Source organism: Phaseolus vulgaris, chromosome 6 (assembly GCF_000499845.2).
Source record: "Phaseolus vulgaris cultivar G19833 chromosome 6, P. vulgaris v2.0, whole genome shotgun sequence".
Lineage (NCBI taxonomy): Eukaryota > Viridiplantae > Streptophyta > Magnoliopsida > Fabales > Fabaceae > Phaseolus > Phaseolus vulgaris.
The window spans coordinates 20,305,027-20,320,169 of NC_023754.2; the positions used below are offsets into that span (position 1 = coordinate 20,305,027).

Below are 15,143 nucleotides of genomic sequence, written 5' to 3' on the forward strand. Positions count from 1 at the left end.
TTTTAAATGTTGCAGTTTCAGATATATTGAATTTTAAAATTATATAGTCTTAATTAATCATTTATAATTTAAATTTAAATTTTTCTCTCCCCTTGATAGATAATCTTATTCAAAGCATTTGACATTCCACAGAATAAATTATTTTAACATTATTATGCATATAATATAAACACCATTATTATGCATATAATATAAACAGTAAATGAAATCGTATGCAGGAAGAATAATAATGGAAATTCAGAAAGCTGAGTATCCTTATTAGGCAGAATGCATGCAAGCCCTTTTAAATTGCCACACTGTTGGGAATTCCCATGCCAGTGAGTCCAGCTTTGCTGCTAGGATAAAGTAAAGTGTATGGCATGTTAACTGGTCCAACTCGGTTTTTGTGTTTCCCATCATTGTTCATTGTCACAATCCTTTCCTCAATCTGAGCCAGCTTTTTTCCAAACCTCTCAAACGCTTCCAATGGTTCCACATCAGAAGTCCAGTTAGGAGTGTCTCTCTGTCCAAGGTACACCTCATCAGAGGAGTGCTTAGACAATATTTCTATGAGTGAAAGGCCTATAAGGGTCTGCAACTGTGCAGTGATTGTTTTCAGAAAAGCCTTCTCAGGGTTGTTCACAAGTTCATCATATTCTGGAGTTCCTTCCTCAGGCATCAATCTTCGGCTTACGGTTGGACGGTTTGGAAGGAAACCTGCATAAGGGTATTGGCCAAAGTTGGTGGATGCATGCAGGGCTGAAGCAACCCATATAATGATAGTGCACACTTCTATGAGGTCTTCACGAGTCTGCATCTTTGGCCACCAAGGCTCGTTTTTCTTGTCACCGTGACCCTCCTCTCTTAACTCCTTCCACCAAGATTGTAGTTCTGGATCTTTCTTAACTGTGTCATCTTCCTTGTAGTAAAAGGAGCAATATTCCTCAACCCAGTTCTTTATGGCAAACCAAATCTCTAGCCCGTCAACAGCGTACGGGTAATCCTCAATCACAAGTCGAAGGCCGTGTTGAGAACCTGAATCTTTAACAGCCATTCCTCTGATATAAAGTAGCAACTATGGATCAGCACATTAAGATCAAATTGGATATATAATAAGTTAATGTTATATGTTAGTTATCATGATTTCAGCAATATATTTAGAAGGGTAAGTGGATAATTTAATTAGCCAAAAGCTAATAATAGTTTAAGGCTTAAGTTGGTATTAAATCTAGTAAATTATAACTTAATATTTACTTCTTTGAGCGGAACAATAAGCATTTAGTGGATCACTAGTGAGCATTATCCTTCTATGTTATCTTTGCTTTCAAACCATATGGTTAAAACGAACCATTGATCTAGTAATGGTGTTTTGCATGTGTGGTGATACCTCTTGATGAGATCAGAGGGTAATGCTTGGTCAGGGAAAATCCAGTTCTTATAAATCACTGATGACATCTCCATGGAATACTTTGATGGAAAAACTGTGGCCTCTACCAAGCCACCAGCATTGATGAGGAATTGTCTTGCTAGTGCATTTATGTTCATGGTGTCACGAAAGTGTGGATGAAGGAGTATATGAATAGGGTGAAGCACGCTAAGCCGTCTGTTTGCAGCTATGATGAATGGTTCAATCACTGCATGAGTATGCAACCTGTGAAAAATGGAAAGATATAAAAAATTTGATTTCAATGGAAGATTAACTAAGATGGTTTTTGCTGTTTCTTCATCATTAATGAAGTTGTAGTGTTATACCAGTGGCTAACAAGCTGATGATAACCTGAGTCGTTTACTGCTACATAAGCTTTAGCTAATTGCCAGATGGAATTTTCAACACCTTCATCTGCAGGAGTGTAAACCTTACTTATGACACCATATTGGTCTCCTTCAGAATGTGGCAAACTCAACTCGATAGCCATTGGCTTTAAAGTTCCATCATTTTGCAAGAAAAGAATTGTCCTGCTAGCGTAAGTCTTTGTGGAAGTGGAGTTTATCCTCCTCAAGTATGGTATTAGTGTATCATGGTGATCTAATATGAACAACTTCTTGTGTCTGATAGCCTATTTAACCAAAATATGAAATTAACAGCAACAAAATCAGACCATCGAAATAAACAGCGAATTAACTTTGACAACAAAAGTTCTATAGCTAACTTGAAAATTACTTCATCTACTGTGAGCCCATTCATGTTTCTCTCAATGTTCTCTTTCCTTATTGTACTGGTTTGGTTACCATAGACTTTAGCATCTAGCTTACTTGCTGGTGGGAATTCCTGCGATTTATTTTGGATAATTGTGAGGGAAAAAACAATTATCAATTAACTTTACGAAAATATATTTGATAATTCCGACAAACATACAAATCTTTTGTTAGAATTCGATCTATTATAAAATAAGGCTAAAATCACTTGCTCATACTTGGAGGCAGCGAATAATAACAGGGTTTACACCAGCAAGCATCTCTCTAGCAAATTCTTCATCTGTTCTCCATGCAGACTTATCTTCTGCTCAAAAATTATAAGAATGTTATTTACGTGACATTTTCAGGTTTCTTTGCCAACACAGTAAAAATACCTTTAATCACTTGAGGCACGGGAAACTTGAGGAATCTTTCTCCATCAGTTCGGAGAATTTCTTTGAGCAGCTCTGCAGGGATTTTATCCCTAACATTCTTGATTATACCTTCAGGCACCTTGATCCCACCTTCGTAGAGTTTAAACATATCTTCAAAGCTGTCAAACTCATCAGGGGTGCTGTCGAGTAGAGATTCCAACTCAGGTTTGATAACCTGAACAATGGACTTCAGTGCGTTAGCAAGAAAGTCTGACAATTTCAAGTGACCAAATCTTTCATCCCTTGGAACGTAGATGTCCAAGCTCATGGCCAAGTTCAATCTACTCTCAATCTTGACATCTGGTAAAATACAACATCACATCAGAAATTTAAAACTAAAACTGAAAAGGCCAAAATTCATTCTTTCGTCAGATAGTAAATTATTAGGATTATAAGGGTTTTTTTATAATGCGACTAATCAATACCAAAACAACACATGAAAAGTTTAACCTGATTTTGTAGGTGGTCTGCCAGTTCTTCCCCTTCGAGGGTATGGATATTCAGTGGATCCTCCAAGAACTGGACGAGCATATTGTGCCCCCTTATCTGGATCACTCAAATCATTGTAGTATGCATAGTCATACACCCTATCCCATTCTTGCAGGGTCCCTCTTCCATCTCCTCTTAAACTCTCTAGTTCTTCTTCTCTATACTTAAGGAGTGGCTCTGGCGTTTCACTTGGAAGGTAAGCCTGCATGCAAAACATTAGTGGTAATGAAACATGTAACTAGTAATTCACAATAAACTATTATATAGTATAGTTTATAACAAAGTGAAAATAAGACTTCATATATGTGTCGTGTGGAGATTAACTATAGTAGTTGGCATGGCTTAAAATGCTTGCATGGCATTAAAAGTTACGTTTGTACTTTGTTGTTTTACCTTGTTGCTGAAGAAAATGCGATCCTTTTTATACTTATGTGCAGGGTATACCCAAGAGTTGCAGTTAAAGTGGACGACACCATGGCCTGGAACACTTTCAAGTGTCATGCTTTTGAGGTAGAACTCACTGTGATGATGATTTCTTATTAAAAAAGCTTGTGGGGTTCCTATAGAATCATCATCATCATCCCAATCAAATGTGACTCCAAATGCTGATTCGCCCGCTGTCAAGGGTGTGATTGTGGTGATCCAATCTTCCAAATATGCAGGCTTCCCAAGTTTACCTTTCATCTCATTCCCTTCAACATTGGTTACCATAATAACATTCAGGTTCCATAGTACGTATATAAAATCTCATGCAAAGAATGAAATTAATTTTCTATTTATCTGCTTGTGCCTAAAAAAATTAATGAGTAAAATGATAGAGATGATTGAAAGGGAGGGGATTTTTTCATTATACTCGTGCAATCTTTTAATCAAATTATTAAAATGGGAGTAATTGTTTGGAAATTATGAATTAGAGGTTAATCGTGTTAATATGGTAAACCCTAACTCTTAATTAGTAGCTTTCAAAAAATAAGTTTCATTGATTTTGGTTTAAAAAAATTGGACCACTATAGTAAAAGCAACACAAGAAGAGTTAGTTTGATGATTTTTTGTACAGTTTAAACTTAGAGTATGCTTTGCATGGCAATATGCTTTTATTGAAAAATAATTATTCAAAATATTCTTGTTTCAAATAAGGATATTAATTCTAAAATGTTTTTTTTATTACTTTTGATACTTTAGTTTTTATGGTCATTATTAGCTAAAATAATACTTACATATAAGATGAATGAGTATAGTATATTTTTAAGCCTATCATTCTGGGGTAAAATAAAGTAATAATAAATATATATTGTTAATTTTCACTTTACAATCATAACTGATTAAAATTATGTATACTTTCTTAATATATTTTGGAGAGTTCAAGCTCAAAACTTAAAAGGTCATAAATGTTATATATTTTTTATATAATTTTATATAACTTATTAAATTATACTTTTCATATTTTGCAAGAAAATAACTAAAAGACAAATTCTAGAAAATTAAACGTAATTTTAATAAAATTAAACATAATTTATATTATATTATATTATTATTTATTTTATTATTTTATGTATCAATCATGTCTTTATTTTATTATATTAGGTGGATTAAAATTTAAATGTTACTCTAATTAATGTTTATATTTATTTAATAATCTTATTATGATAAAAAATTCCATATTTTATCATGTATTTAAAACATTAATTATGGCAGTTCTATATTTGTTATTTATCAATATTTTGGTTAGAGTTACTTGTCAACTTAAATGATGCACCAACCATATTCAACTTTTAATTGTTTTTGTACTGATCTATTAAATGGGTTGGTGCTTTGCTCTATTAAATTCATGCCGATATTTTTCGTTGTGTACACGTGTAGTCACGTGTATTTTGCAGAACATATGTAAATGCATTTACCAAATGTTGTGATTAACCTTATCTATTAGTTTTTAAATTCACCACGTTTTTATGCAGTCAAATATCTTTGCATTATAGCAACAATCATTGTTCATAAAATAATGGTATTACGTTTACGATACATAAAATATTGTTGAATATGTTTTATTAAAAAAATATAACATAATTATAATGATAAGATTAAATCTTATTTTCTTATATCAACAATCAATTACTTGTAGTTAATAAACTCAATTTTCTTTAATGTAATTGGCCTTATTTTTTTACGTATAGTAGTGGATTACTAAAATTATTAAATGCTAATTAACTAAAAATGTTCATAAAATTATTATTTCTTTCAGTAATCTAAAAGTTGTAATTTTTTACAGCATGTCACTGATATTTTTCTTTGTTACAATTTTGTTTTCTTGTGAGACACAGAGGAATGGGGTATCATGGTTCTCTCTTCCTCTTAAATAATATGTCTTAGTTTTCTTGTGAGACATAGAGGAATGGGATATCATGGCTTTCTCTTGCTCTTAAATAACATGTTTTTACAAATTTACACAAGAAAATAAAATCATTAAATAAAATTAAACATTAATATTTTTTTAATTTTTAAAATAATATTTAATTAATTAATATAGTGATAAATTATTTTTTTCTCTATAAAATTCACTTTTATTTAAGGATTTTTATGTATAGTATCAATTTAGGGTTCTTAAAATGATATTAGAAAATAAGGTTTTCAAGAAATAGTTTTTTATTAAGTTTACAAAACATTGGAAAACTAACTTCACATGTTAAAATAAATAAATAAATTACACAAAAATATTACTACGTACTTATGGTAGCAATTTAAAGATTTTCTTAAATTTTTTCACAAATATGGTAAAGAGTAACTTCATAATGCTTGGATGATATATTGGAGTGAAGCAAAGGAAGCAAGAGATATAAATAAAAAATAATAAAAATACTGACCAGAATCAGTTTGAAAAGCACTTATGAGTTGAAGTGAAACGCGTTTTCCCATAAACTCGTGAAGACGATCGAGCAAGGAGGAACTCAAGTCGTTGAAGTCCAAAACATTTTTCTTCATCAAGATCACTGTCCCTCTCATTCTATCTCTCTTGTTCATGTTGTTCTCTTCGAGGGCATTCACCAGATTGCCAAACATGGTCTTGTTCTGACGTGCTTTATCTCAGAGTATACAATAAAGAAACAGGGAACAAACTATATTGATACACGAAGTTGGGTATTTGTGTATTTATAGGCTCCTGTACTTTTCTTTTCACTAAAGAGTAACTTGCCTTGAAGCTGTCTTTTGTCTTTTGTTTATTTGGAGTAAACGTGAAAAATAAGAAAATAAAAAGTACAAAAGTGTAAACTAAAATTATTTGGAGTAAGAGAATATTTTTTTTTATTAGTTTGATTTATTTAATAAAATGGTTTTTAAAATTAGTACATTTAAAAATATTAAATGAATTTTTATTCAAAAATATAATTAAATATTAAGAAATATTTCAATATATTCATCATTCAAGTTAAATAATTTCACTTGTTGAAAATAGAGTATCGCTTATAAAATAATTGGAATCGTTCTATGTAACTTTTTATAACAATTTGACATAAAAAATAAAAAATAAAATAAAAGCAAATCTCAAATTAAAATAGAAATTATGACAAAATATTGAAAAAAAAAATATTTCAAAACAAAAAATTAAAGTAAATCACTCATTAATTAATTTTATTTTCTTTACTATTTTGTATATTAATAAATTATTTTATTATAATAAATATTAATATAATGGACAATATTAAAAAATAATTATTTATTTAAAACATAAATTCATTTCCATATAACTAATTATATGAATAAATAAAATAAAATATTTATAATATAATTCATTAATTTTTTTAACTTAATTGATTATATAATAAATATTTTACTAATAACTATGATATAATAAGTTATATCTTCAAACCTAGACTATTTTTTACACAATTATACAAAATGTTAAATATATAAAATAAAATGTTTTTCCTTTTTTTTTCTTCTAAATTTTTAGTTGTTCATATTTTCTCGTTTTTCGTCACTATTAATGTTTTCAGGTATTAAAGTAAATAGGAGGTGACATGATGATTACACTACAAGAAAATATGATTTTAATTGTGGTTATTTTTACATTACTCAAAGTTAAAATATCTATTAAGTCATTTGTTTAGGGTTGTAGTTTCCCCCGCTAAATTATCATTGGGGAATGTGTTTCCTGAGGGTTTTTTTAAACATCGGGAAAAGCCTTTTCAAAACCCTTAAATACCATGAGTTTAAGAACCTCATTAAAATGACTTGTTTGAAATAACCTTCAACCTCATTTTCCACCATCTTTAACGACCATTCTAGCTTCTCTCTCTTCCACCGTAGACACACGACTCTTCGGCACAGTCTCAATGGTCGGTGACAGTAGTCCTAACAAAGAATCACAATTCAACCATGTTTATGTCTATTATATCTAAGAAGAATAAACAATAAATAAGACATTATCTTCTTCTTACTCCAATATTTATTCTTCCATCACCTTATTGCCCCAATTTGGATCACAAGTCAGTGTTAGACAACAACTAGTATTTATCATTGTTTTATATACCTTAAATAATTGCATTATCTATTAAATGTAGGTTTTAAAGTCATGTATGTTTTTGCTAAAAATTGCAAGAATATATTGCAAGGATAAATTAATTTTATCACTTTTCACTTTCACAATGAATTAATTATTATATGCATTTTTAAATAAATCTCTTAATTTTAAATATTTCAAAATGATGATAATTAAATATTAACAATTATAGCTAAATCTAAAATTGCACATAATATATACTTACATAAAAAACTAAAACAAAATAAGTCAAGTTTTTTTAAATATGAGCTCTTAACAAAAAAAACTAAGAATTATATAAACCAACTACCATTAACCATAAAAAATATGAAAAAATACGGTTGAAATACTTATTATCCAATATTAGTTGTTGATATAATTATTATCCAAAGTTATTTTATTGAGTTTTTAAAATAATTTTTTGAAACTTTAGAAAACTTATTTGTAAAATAAAGTTACACTTTCAAAATTTTAGAGAATTTAGTTATAAAATATATTAAAATTATGTAGTTTTTAATTATTTATTTATAAATAAATTTAATTATATTTATTTATTTATTAAATTTTAAAATATCTGAAGTGTTTTTTTCAAGTTCTACAATAAATTTTTGAAATTCAACGAAAGTTAAAAAAAATTCCATTATTTTGTTGAGATTTTAGAAAAAACCTTTGAAATTTAACAAAGGTTAAAAAAACCTCCATTATTTTGCTTAGATTTTAGAATAAACTTTTAAAATTTAACAAAGATTAAAAAAAAATTCCATTATTTTGATGATGTTTTAGAATAAACCTTTTGAATTTAACGAAAAATTAAAAAATATCTATTATTTTGCTGAGGTTTTAAAATAAACATTTAAAATTTAACGAAAGTTAAAAAAACTTCTGTTATTTTTGTTGAGTTTTTTTTTAATAACTTTTAAAACTTAACGAAGATTAAAAAAATATATATTATTTTACTGAGATTTTAAAATAAACATTTAAAATTTAACGAAAGTTAAAAAAAATTCCGTTATTTTTGTTGAATTTTTTTTTTAATAACTTTTGAAACTTAACGAAGATTAAAAAAATCTTCATTAATTAAATAAATTTTTATGATTATATTAACATCCACTAAACAACTTTAGTTAAAACTTTTTTTTATTGTAGTGTTATAATCTACATATAAAATTAATATAAAATGTATACACTAATGTTTGTTTTATGAGTTTAATTTTAATGTATGATAGTATTAAATAAAATATATCATTTTTTTAATAGGTATAATATTAAATATAATTATGAAATTTCACATTTCAATGGACACCTCAAATTCTAACGCATTACAAAAATATTATTAAAAAATATAAACAAATATAAAAACTATATCAAAATTTATAAAAAAAATGTTTTTAAATAGTTTATTATTACGAAGTGGACTTTAAGTCTAACTCAACTCCATAAAACTGGCTCATAGGGTTGAGGTTTGCACCCACTTATATATAATGAAAGGTTTTAATCTCTAGTCGATGTGGGATCTCCAACACACCCCGAGAGTGGGACTATATATTTTGGTCCGGTAGCGGGTGGCACGATAGGCCCAACACAAACACTCGCTAGGATAGGCTCGAAATGACTCTAATACCATATTACGAAAGTGGACTTTATGTAAGTCAAAACATGAATAAACGTAAAATCATTAGGTATATCATCAGATATATATATTTCTCACATTAACCAATGGGCCTTTATTCTATTATTATTATTAAATCATATTTGGGCCCAAAGCTCAAACTCTAAGTCATGTGAGTCACTTTATAAAAATTAATTTACATAATTTCTTACACTTTTAAGTCTAACTCAACCCCATAAAACCGGCTCAATGGGGTGAGGTTTGCACTCACTTATATATATATAATGAAAGGCTCTAATATTTAGTCGATATGGGATCTCCAACATTTATAATTATTAATAAAGAAATCTAATTTGGAAGTCAAATATATTTGCTGTTTTGTATTTTTCAAATAATTTTCTGCTTCAAATTTTTTTTAATTTTTTACACTTTGATTTAATAATTAAGTATATTGTTTAATTCTTACAATAATATAAAAAGACTAAATTCACATATTATTTTAAGTTTAAAAACTAATAGTCATTTTTTAATACAGATACTGAAATGAAGTTCTAGACGAAATATAATGAAAAAAAATATTGAACCCAAATTTACATTAAAAATACATTGAACCCAAATTTACATTAAAAATACATTGAACCCAAACATATAACCTTAAAATAGTTATTGCATCAGAAAACAGTCCACTACCCAAAATACAATTTTCATTTAAACAGTTCTAAAACTGTTCTAAATGGCTTTACGTAATTGATTTGAATTGTTGAGTATTAATTAGGCATGGGAAGGGAATGTACTAAAAAAATGTTTTTAATTTCAATGTTCTCATAACAACCCTAACCCTAACCTACATCTACGTCTATCCCTTTCATCATCTACTATAGGATGACGAATGTAACTATTTCAATCACATTTATTGTTTTAAATTGATAAAATTCGTATTTCAGGTTCTTCTTGATTTTAAAGAATCATAATCCTCTTCAATTTAGATTGCAAAATTGGGATGCCTCCATTAATTAATAAATTTATTGGACCTAAAGTTTGTTGAGAAAATGTATCTTTTAATTAATGGCCACAACAAAATTCTACCCAACCTACCATTTCAACTCCACTTAATTATATTACTATATGTGTATAAATTTGATTGACTTTCATTTAACATATTCAATTAAAATTAAGTTCAATGATAAACTTGTAATTTTTAATCTAACAAAACTATATAATAAATATCTGATAAAAATAATCTTATTATAAAATTTAATTAATTATTAATTATATATTTACATTCTATCATATAAATTTTATTTATGTACATATTTTGTTACTTTATAATTTATAATAAGAAAAACATTAAACATATTTATTTGTTTGAAAAAATTAATAAATAATTTTCTAAAATTACTCAGTTTAATAACCTATTAAGTTGGATTATTAAACAACAACAATAAAATCCAACAAAATTGATCCAATTCAATCTAATTAAATTTAGTCAATAATTAAATTACACTCTAATCGATTTAAAATACTTACATCCCTAATATTCTTGTAGCTAGTTTCTTAACATACCAATTAAAATATTTAAAAATTTGACATTATATTGAATGTATTGATTTTTTTTCAAAATAACCTAATTTTATGTATTTAAAAAATCATTATATTGTAGAGTCTAAAAATAAGAAGATTGGTTAATAAAAACAAGAGTGTGTGTGTGACACAATACAACTATAAAAAATAAGTAAATACGGTAAAAACATATGTATATAGAAAAGACACTTGTTATGGGTGCTTCTGCATATTTATTACACCGTGTTATAATAAAAAAAAATATAGATGAAAGTATATATGTATTATTATTTTTTATGTAATTTTATTTATTATGTGAAAAATATAATAAAACACAATGACACCGTGTTATATATTTATAAGTCAATTTTATATAATTTGAAATGAATCGTTACGAAAACAATGTAGTATAAGCTTTTTTTTTCACGATGTCGTGTGGTTAATTATTTTATAAAAAGTGTGGATATATTAAAAATCTTAAAATATATTACAATTGAAAACATAATTATTTTCTTTTATTAAAATATAATTTTCACATAAAAAATATAAGAATTTTAAAATTATATTGTGACATGTGATAATGGTAAATTCTAACAAGTCTTTCCATATATGTATCTGTAAATTCTATGAAGTCTTTCCATATATAGTTGTTTTGCATTCCCTGTATCTACTCATCTTTGTTTTGACAAGAGTTTAAGTTTTTCTGGAACAACTTTACGTTTATGCTACCAATGTACTATTACCACTTTCTTACTTCAAGTTAGGTGGAAGAAGGTGAAAAATAATTCACATAAATGTTAAAAAAAAAAATCAGTTATTAATGTGTATTATCCAATATGACAAACAATTATATTTGTTTTAAAATAATTACATGTTATTTTAACTATTTATATTCCTAAAATTTAATTAAGATTAATTTTTTATTATTAGAAACATTGGATCATAAAATAATGGATTATGAAAAGGATAGATAACTCTCCTATAGTCATTCCTGAAGTATATTTGGAAAACAAATTATAAACACTTTAAGAAGAAAATAAAATAAAATTAAATGAACTTTTCTATAAATTAAAATTAGATTAAGTATATAAACTCTTTGATGTAGTTTTTCTAAAAAAAAAATATTTTAAACTTTTGTATATAAGTTACTTTTAGTTTAAAAGATAAACTTTTTTTTTCTTATACACTTTTGGATAAGTTTGTTTAAATTGACTCAGCAACTCACTTTTAAATTATCCTATATATATATGGTAACTTAATTGCTTAAAGGCTTAATTTTATAATAATTTGATGAGTAAAATTTTGAGAATGTGAAATTGAATGAATTTTGATTTTATAAATTTGTGTTTTGAATTGTACAATATTTCATATTATACAATAAAAATACAAATTTATTATACAATAAAAATACAAATTTATCTTCAACATTATAGAATTTGGAAAGGATAATTTTAGAATTTTTAAAAAATTGAGGTTGAATAAAGAAAATTTGAGGGTGCAAAATGAATTTTCTAGATTTTTAAGTTACGTTGATAGCTCGTTTCGTCCCACACTTAGTCAGTGTGGGCTGTGGATTATGTGGGACGAACCTAAGCGAGTCAACGGATTGGGATAGGCGTCTGCCCGCAATTTTTTCAGCGGGTCATAGACCGTCCGCATAGCCCGCCCTGTTTTGTCATCCCTAATTTCTTTAATCAAGACATGAATATATCTTTATTATTTTATCAATTACGATTTTATGTTGGTTAACCTGTTTAGTTAATAAAAATAAATTAATATATTATATCAAATTCACATAATTACAATACTAAGAAAATGATATATTTAATTAACTAACTAGAAGATTTTTCAAAAAATTAAGAGGTAAATGAACGAACTTCTATCAAAAGAATTTAAGATTATGGTAAATTATATGATTGTGTTAAATATCGGAACTTATTTGTAGTGAGAATTCATATTCTAATTTTTCTTTTACTTTAAAAATCTCACTAAATTAATATATAATAAAAATAATAATAGAAGAATGTAACAATAATGTTATTAATTATTATATTAGTTGATAGAATATATATGTATATTAAAAGCTAACTTGAAAATATTATTAAAGAAATAAAATTTGTTTGGCTCAATTTTATCTTTCTATTACTATTTTGGGAATAACTTGTTCTTGACATATCAAGTATGATTTTAGTAATGGACAGCACATACATAATGGTAAACTAATTCATATTCTCACAATAAAGAACAAACACAAACACTCACTAGGATAGGCTCGAAATGGCTCTGATACCATATTACAAAGTGGACTTTAAGCCTAACTCAACCCCATCAAACCGGCTCATGAGATTGAGGTTTGCACCCACTTATATACAATGAAAGACTCTAATCTCTAGTCGATGTGGGATCTCCAACAGTTAACATCTAACCTGTTGAAAACACTATTGATAAAATAAACATTGGTTCCTTGTGTTAGGTAATTATTTGCCTTTACTATAAAAAAATAAATTAATATAAGAATCTTCTTAAGTTTTTTATCTTTTGATATCTTAATATGCGTGATCATATTATCACTAAAGTCAATATATCTCATTTTCGTAATGTGTTTTATGTTTAATACTACATAATATCATTTTTGTTATCTTTCACCATGCACCCACAAAGGGACGACACACATATGAGGGTCAACCACAAAGAGGCACAATACTACATTAGGTATCTGCATACAACATACATAATTTTCTATCTATTAGCACAAACAAGATTACCAATTGCTCAATAGTAAGTACTTATCCGTCCTCCCACAAAACTTGTGCAATACAATATCTTGTATCCAAAAGTATTCAAAGACACAAGATTTATCTTTATCTCGCTCACTTGAACAAGAAAATAATAAACCCTATATTTTTATCTTATTAGAATATCTCGTTCGAACAAAAATAAACCAAAATAAATTGCGATATTTTCTACAATGCATATAGTTAATCCAAAATAGATTGTAACATTTTCAAAAGAAACCAATGTCATTATAAAATATTTTAACATTAACTCATAAAACCTAGATCTAACTATATAATTGGTAAATTATGATAAAAGTTCAAAATTTACACAAACCAACATACTAATTTATTTAAAGTCTTACTGAATTCTTAACTTCGTAAATTTCTATTTCCAACCTCAACATCATTTTAGGACCCATAATCTAAATGATTTATTTCCGTAAACTCAAAAGCATCATAACAATATTTCACAAAAAAAATTGTTAAATCAAGTACTAATTCAATTCAATTCGCTCACAATGCAGGTTTCCACATTCTCACGCATACAAAGATTCAAAGCACATGAAATTAAGTAAATGTATTAACTCCTTTTATCACGCTTATAGTGTTCCATAATAAAAGAAACCAACGACTAGGTAAAGTTAAGGGAATCCTAACTTTTTCCCAAAAAAAAAAAACCATATAGCTACAAACCTTGATTAACATAAATTGATCTAATTAGTTCAAATCCCAAATGCAAGCCTTGCAAATCATATGCAAACACAAAAGAAAAAAAAAACATCTAGCACTACAAGAAGATTGTTAAATAGAAACTAATTTTAGATACCAAAACAATTAGTTATATTGACTAAATTAAATATCATTTTAAAAACTAAAAAATTATTGGTATCTAAAGTAGTTTTTATTATTAATAAAAATTTACAAAATATATTATAAATTGGTATTAGCTACTAGCTACTAGCTACTGACTATTTATGTTCTAAATTAGTCTCTATTAGTATTTTAGAAACTAATTTAAAATCTAAAATATTAATAGTTCAAATTTTGGTAACTAATTTAGATATTAATTTAAAAACGATTTAATAACATGTTATTAATAATAGAAATCATGTTAAATACTACTAATTTTCTAGTTTGTAAATATGTATCTATTTTTTTTTTTTATAAAGTTTTCGTGTTAGGCATCACTATGCAACTTGACATCTCAGCTAAGCTGACACCTCAAGAAACAACAATCATCTGCCATCACATGAAAAAAATATTATTAAAAAAAAAGAAATTAGTTAATATAGTGACTAATTATTTTTTATGTCTAAATTTAGTTACTATTTGATTATTTTCTTAAGGTGTAGAGATTTTAGAGTAAAAATTTACTCTAAGACAAAGTTTGATAGAATAAACAAGAGATTTGATAATACAAATTTGAAGACAAAATTTAATTGATTTATATTGTTTTAGGATTTAGGATTTAGAGAAATTAGAGATTTATTAAATCTTATTCAAAGAAAAAATTTGCTTGATTTAGATGATGTTAAACTCTATTAGTCACCTCCATGATAACTTATGATTAGAGAAAATATGATGTA

At 26.8% G+C, this 15,143-nt stretch overlaps 2 protein-coding genes across 2 annotated transcripts in view; one reads left to right on the forward strand and one right to left on the reverse strand.

Moving 5' to 3' along the window:
• Positions 1-117: 117 nt before the first annotated feature.
• Positions 118-6,198, reverse strand: LOC137831699 (probable linoleate 9S-lipoxygenase 5). Its single transcript, XM_068639483.1, has 9 exons — positions 5,936-6,198; positions 3,471-3,769; positions 3,039-3,279; positions 2,550-2,888; positions 2,394-2,479; positions 2,141-2,248; positions 1,732-2,036; positions 1,367-1,630; positions 118-1,037 (listed from the first exon to the last, which is right to left on the reverse strand). The coding sequence occupies exons 1-9, from the start codon at positions 6,129-6,131 to the stop codon at positions 284-286; spliced, it is 2,592 nt and encodes an 863-aa protein (XP_068495584.1). The 5' UTR covers positions 6,132-6,198; the 3' UTR covers positions 118-283.
• The window catches only part of LOC137831700 (uncharacterized), a 98,442-nt gene continuing 85,741 nt past the window's right edge, over positions 2,443-15,143 (forward strand). Inside the window, exon 1 of the mRNA XM_068639484.1 lies at positions 2,443-2,453. The gene's annotated coding sequence lies outside the window, so the exon portion shown is untranslated. The remainder of the gene's footprint in view (positions 2,454-15,143) is intronic.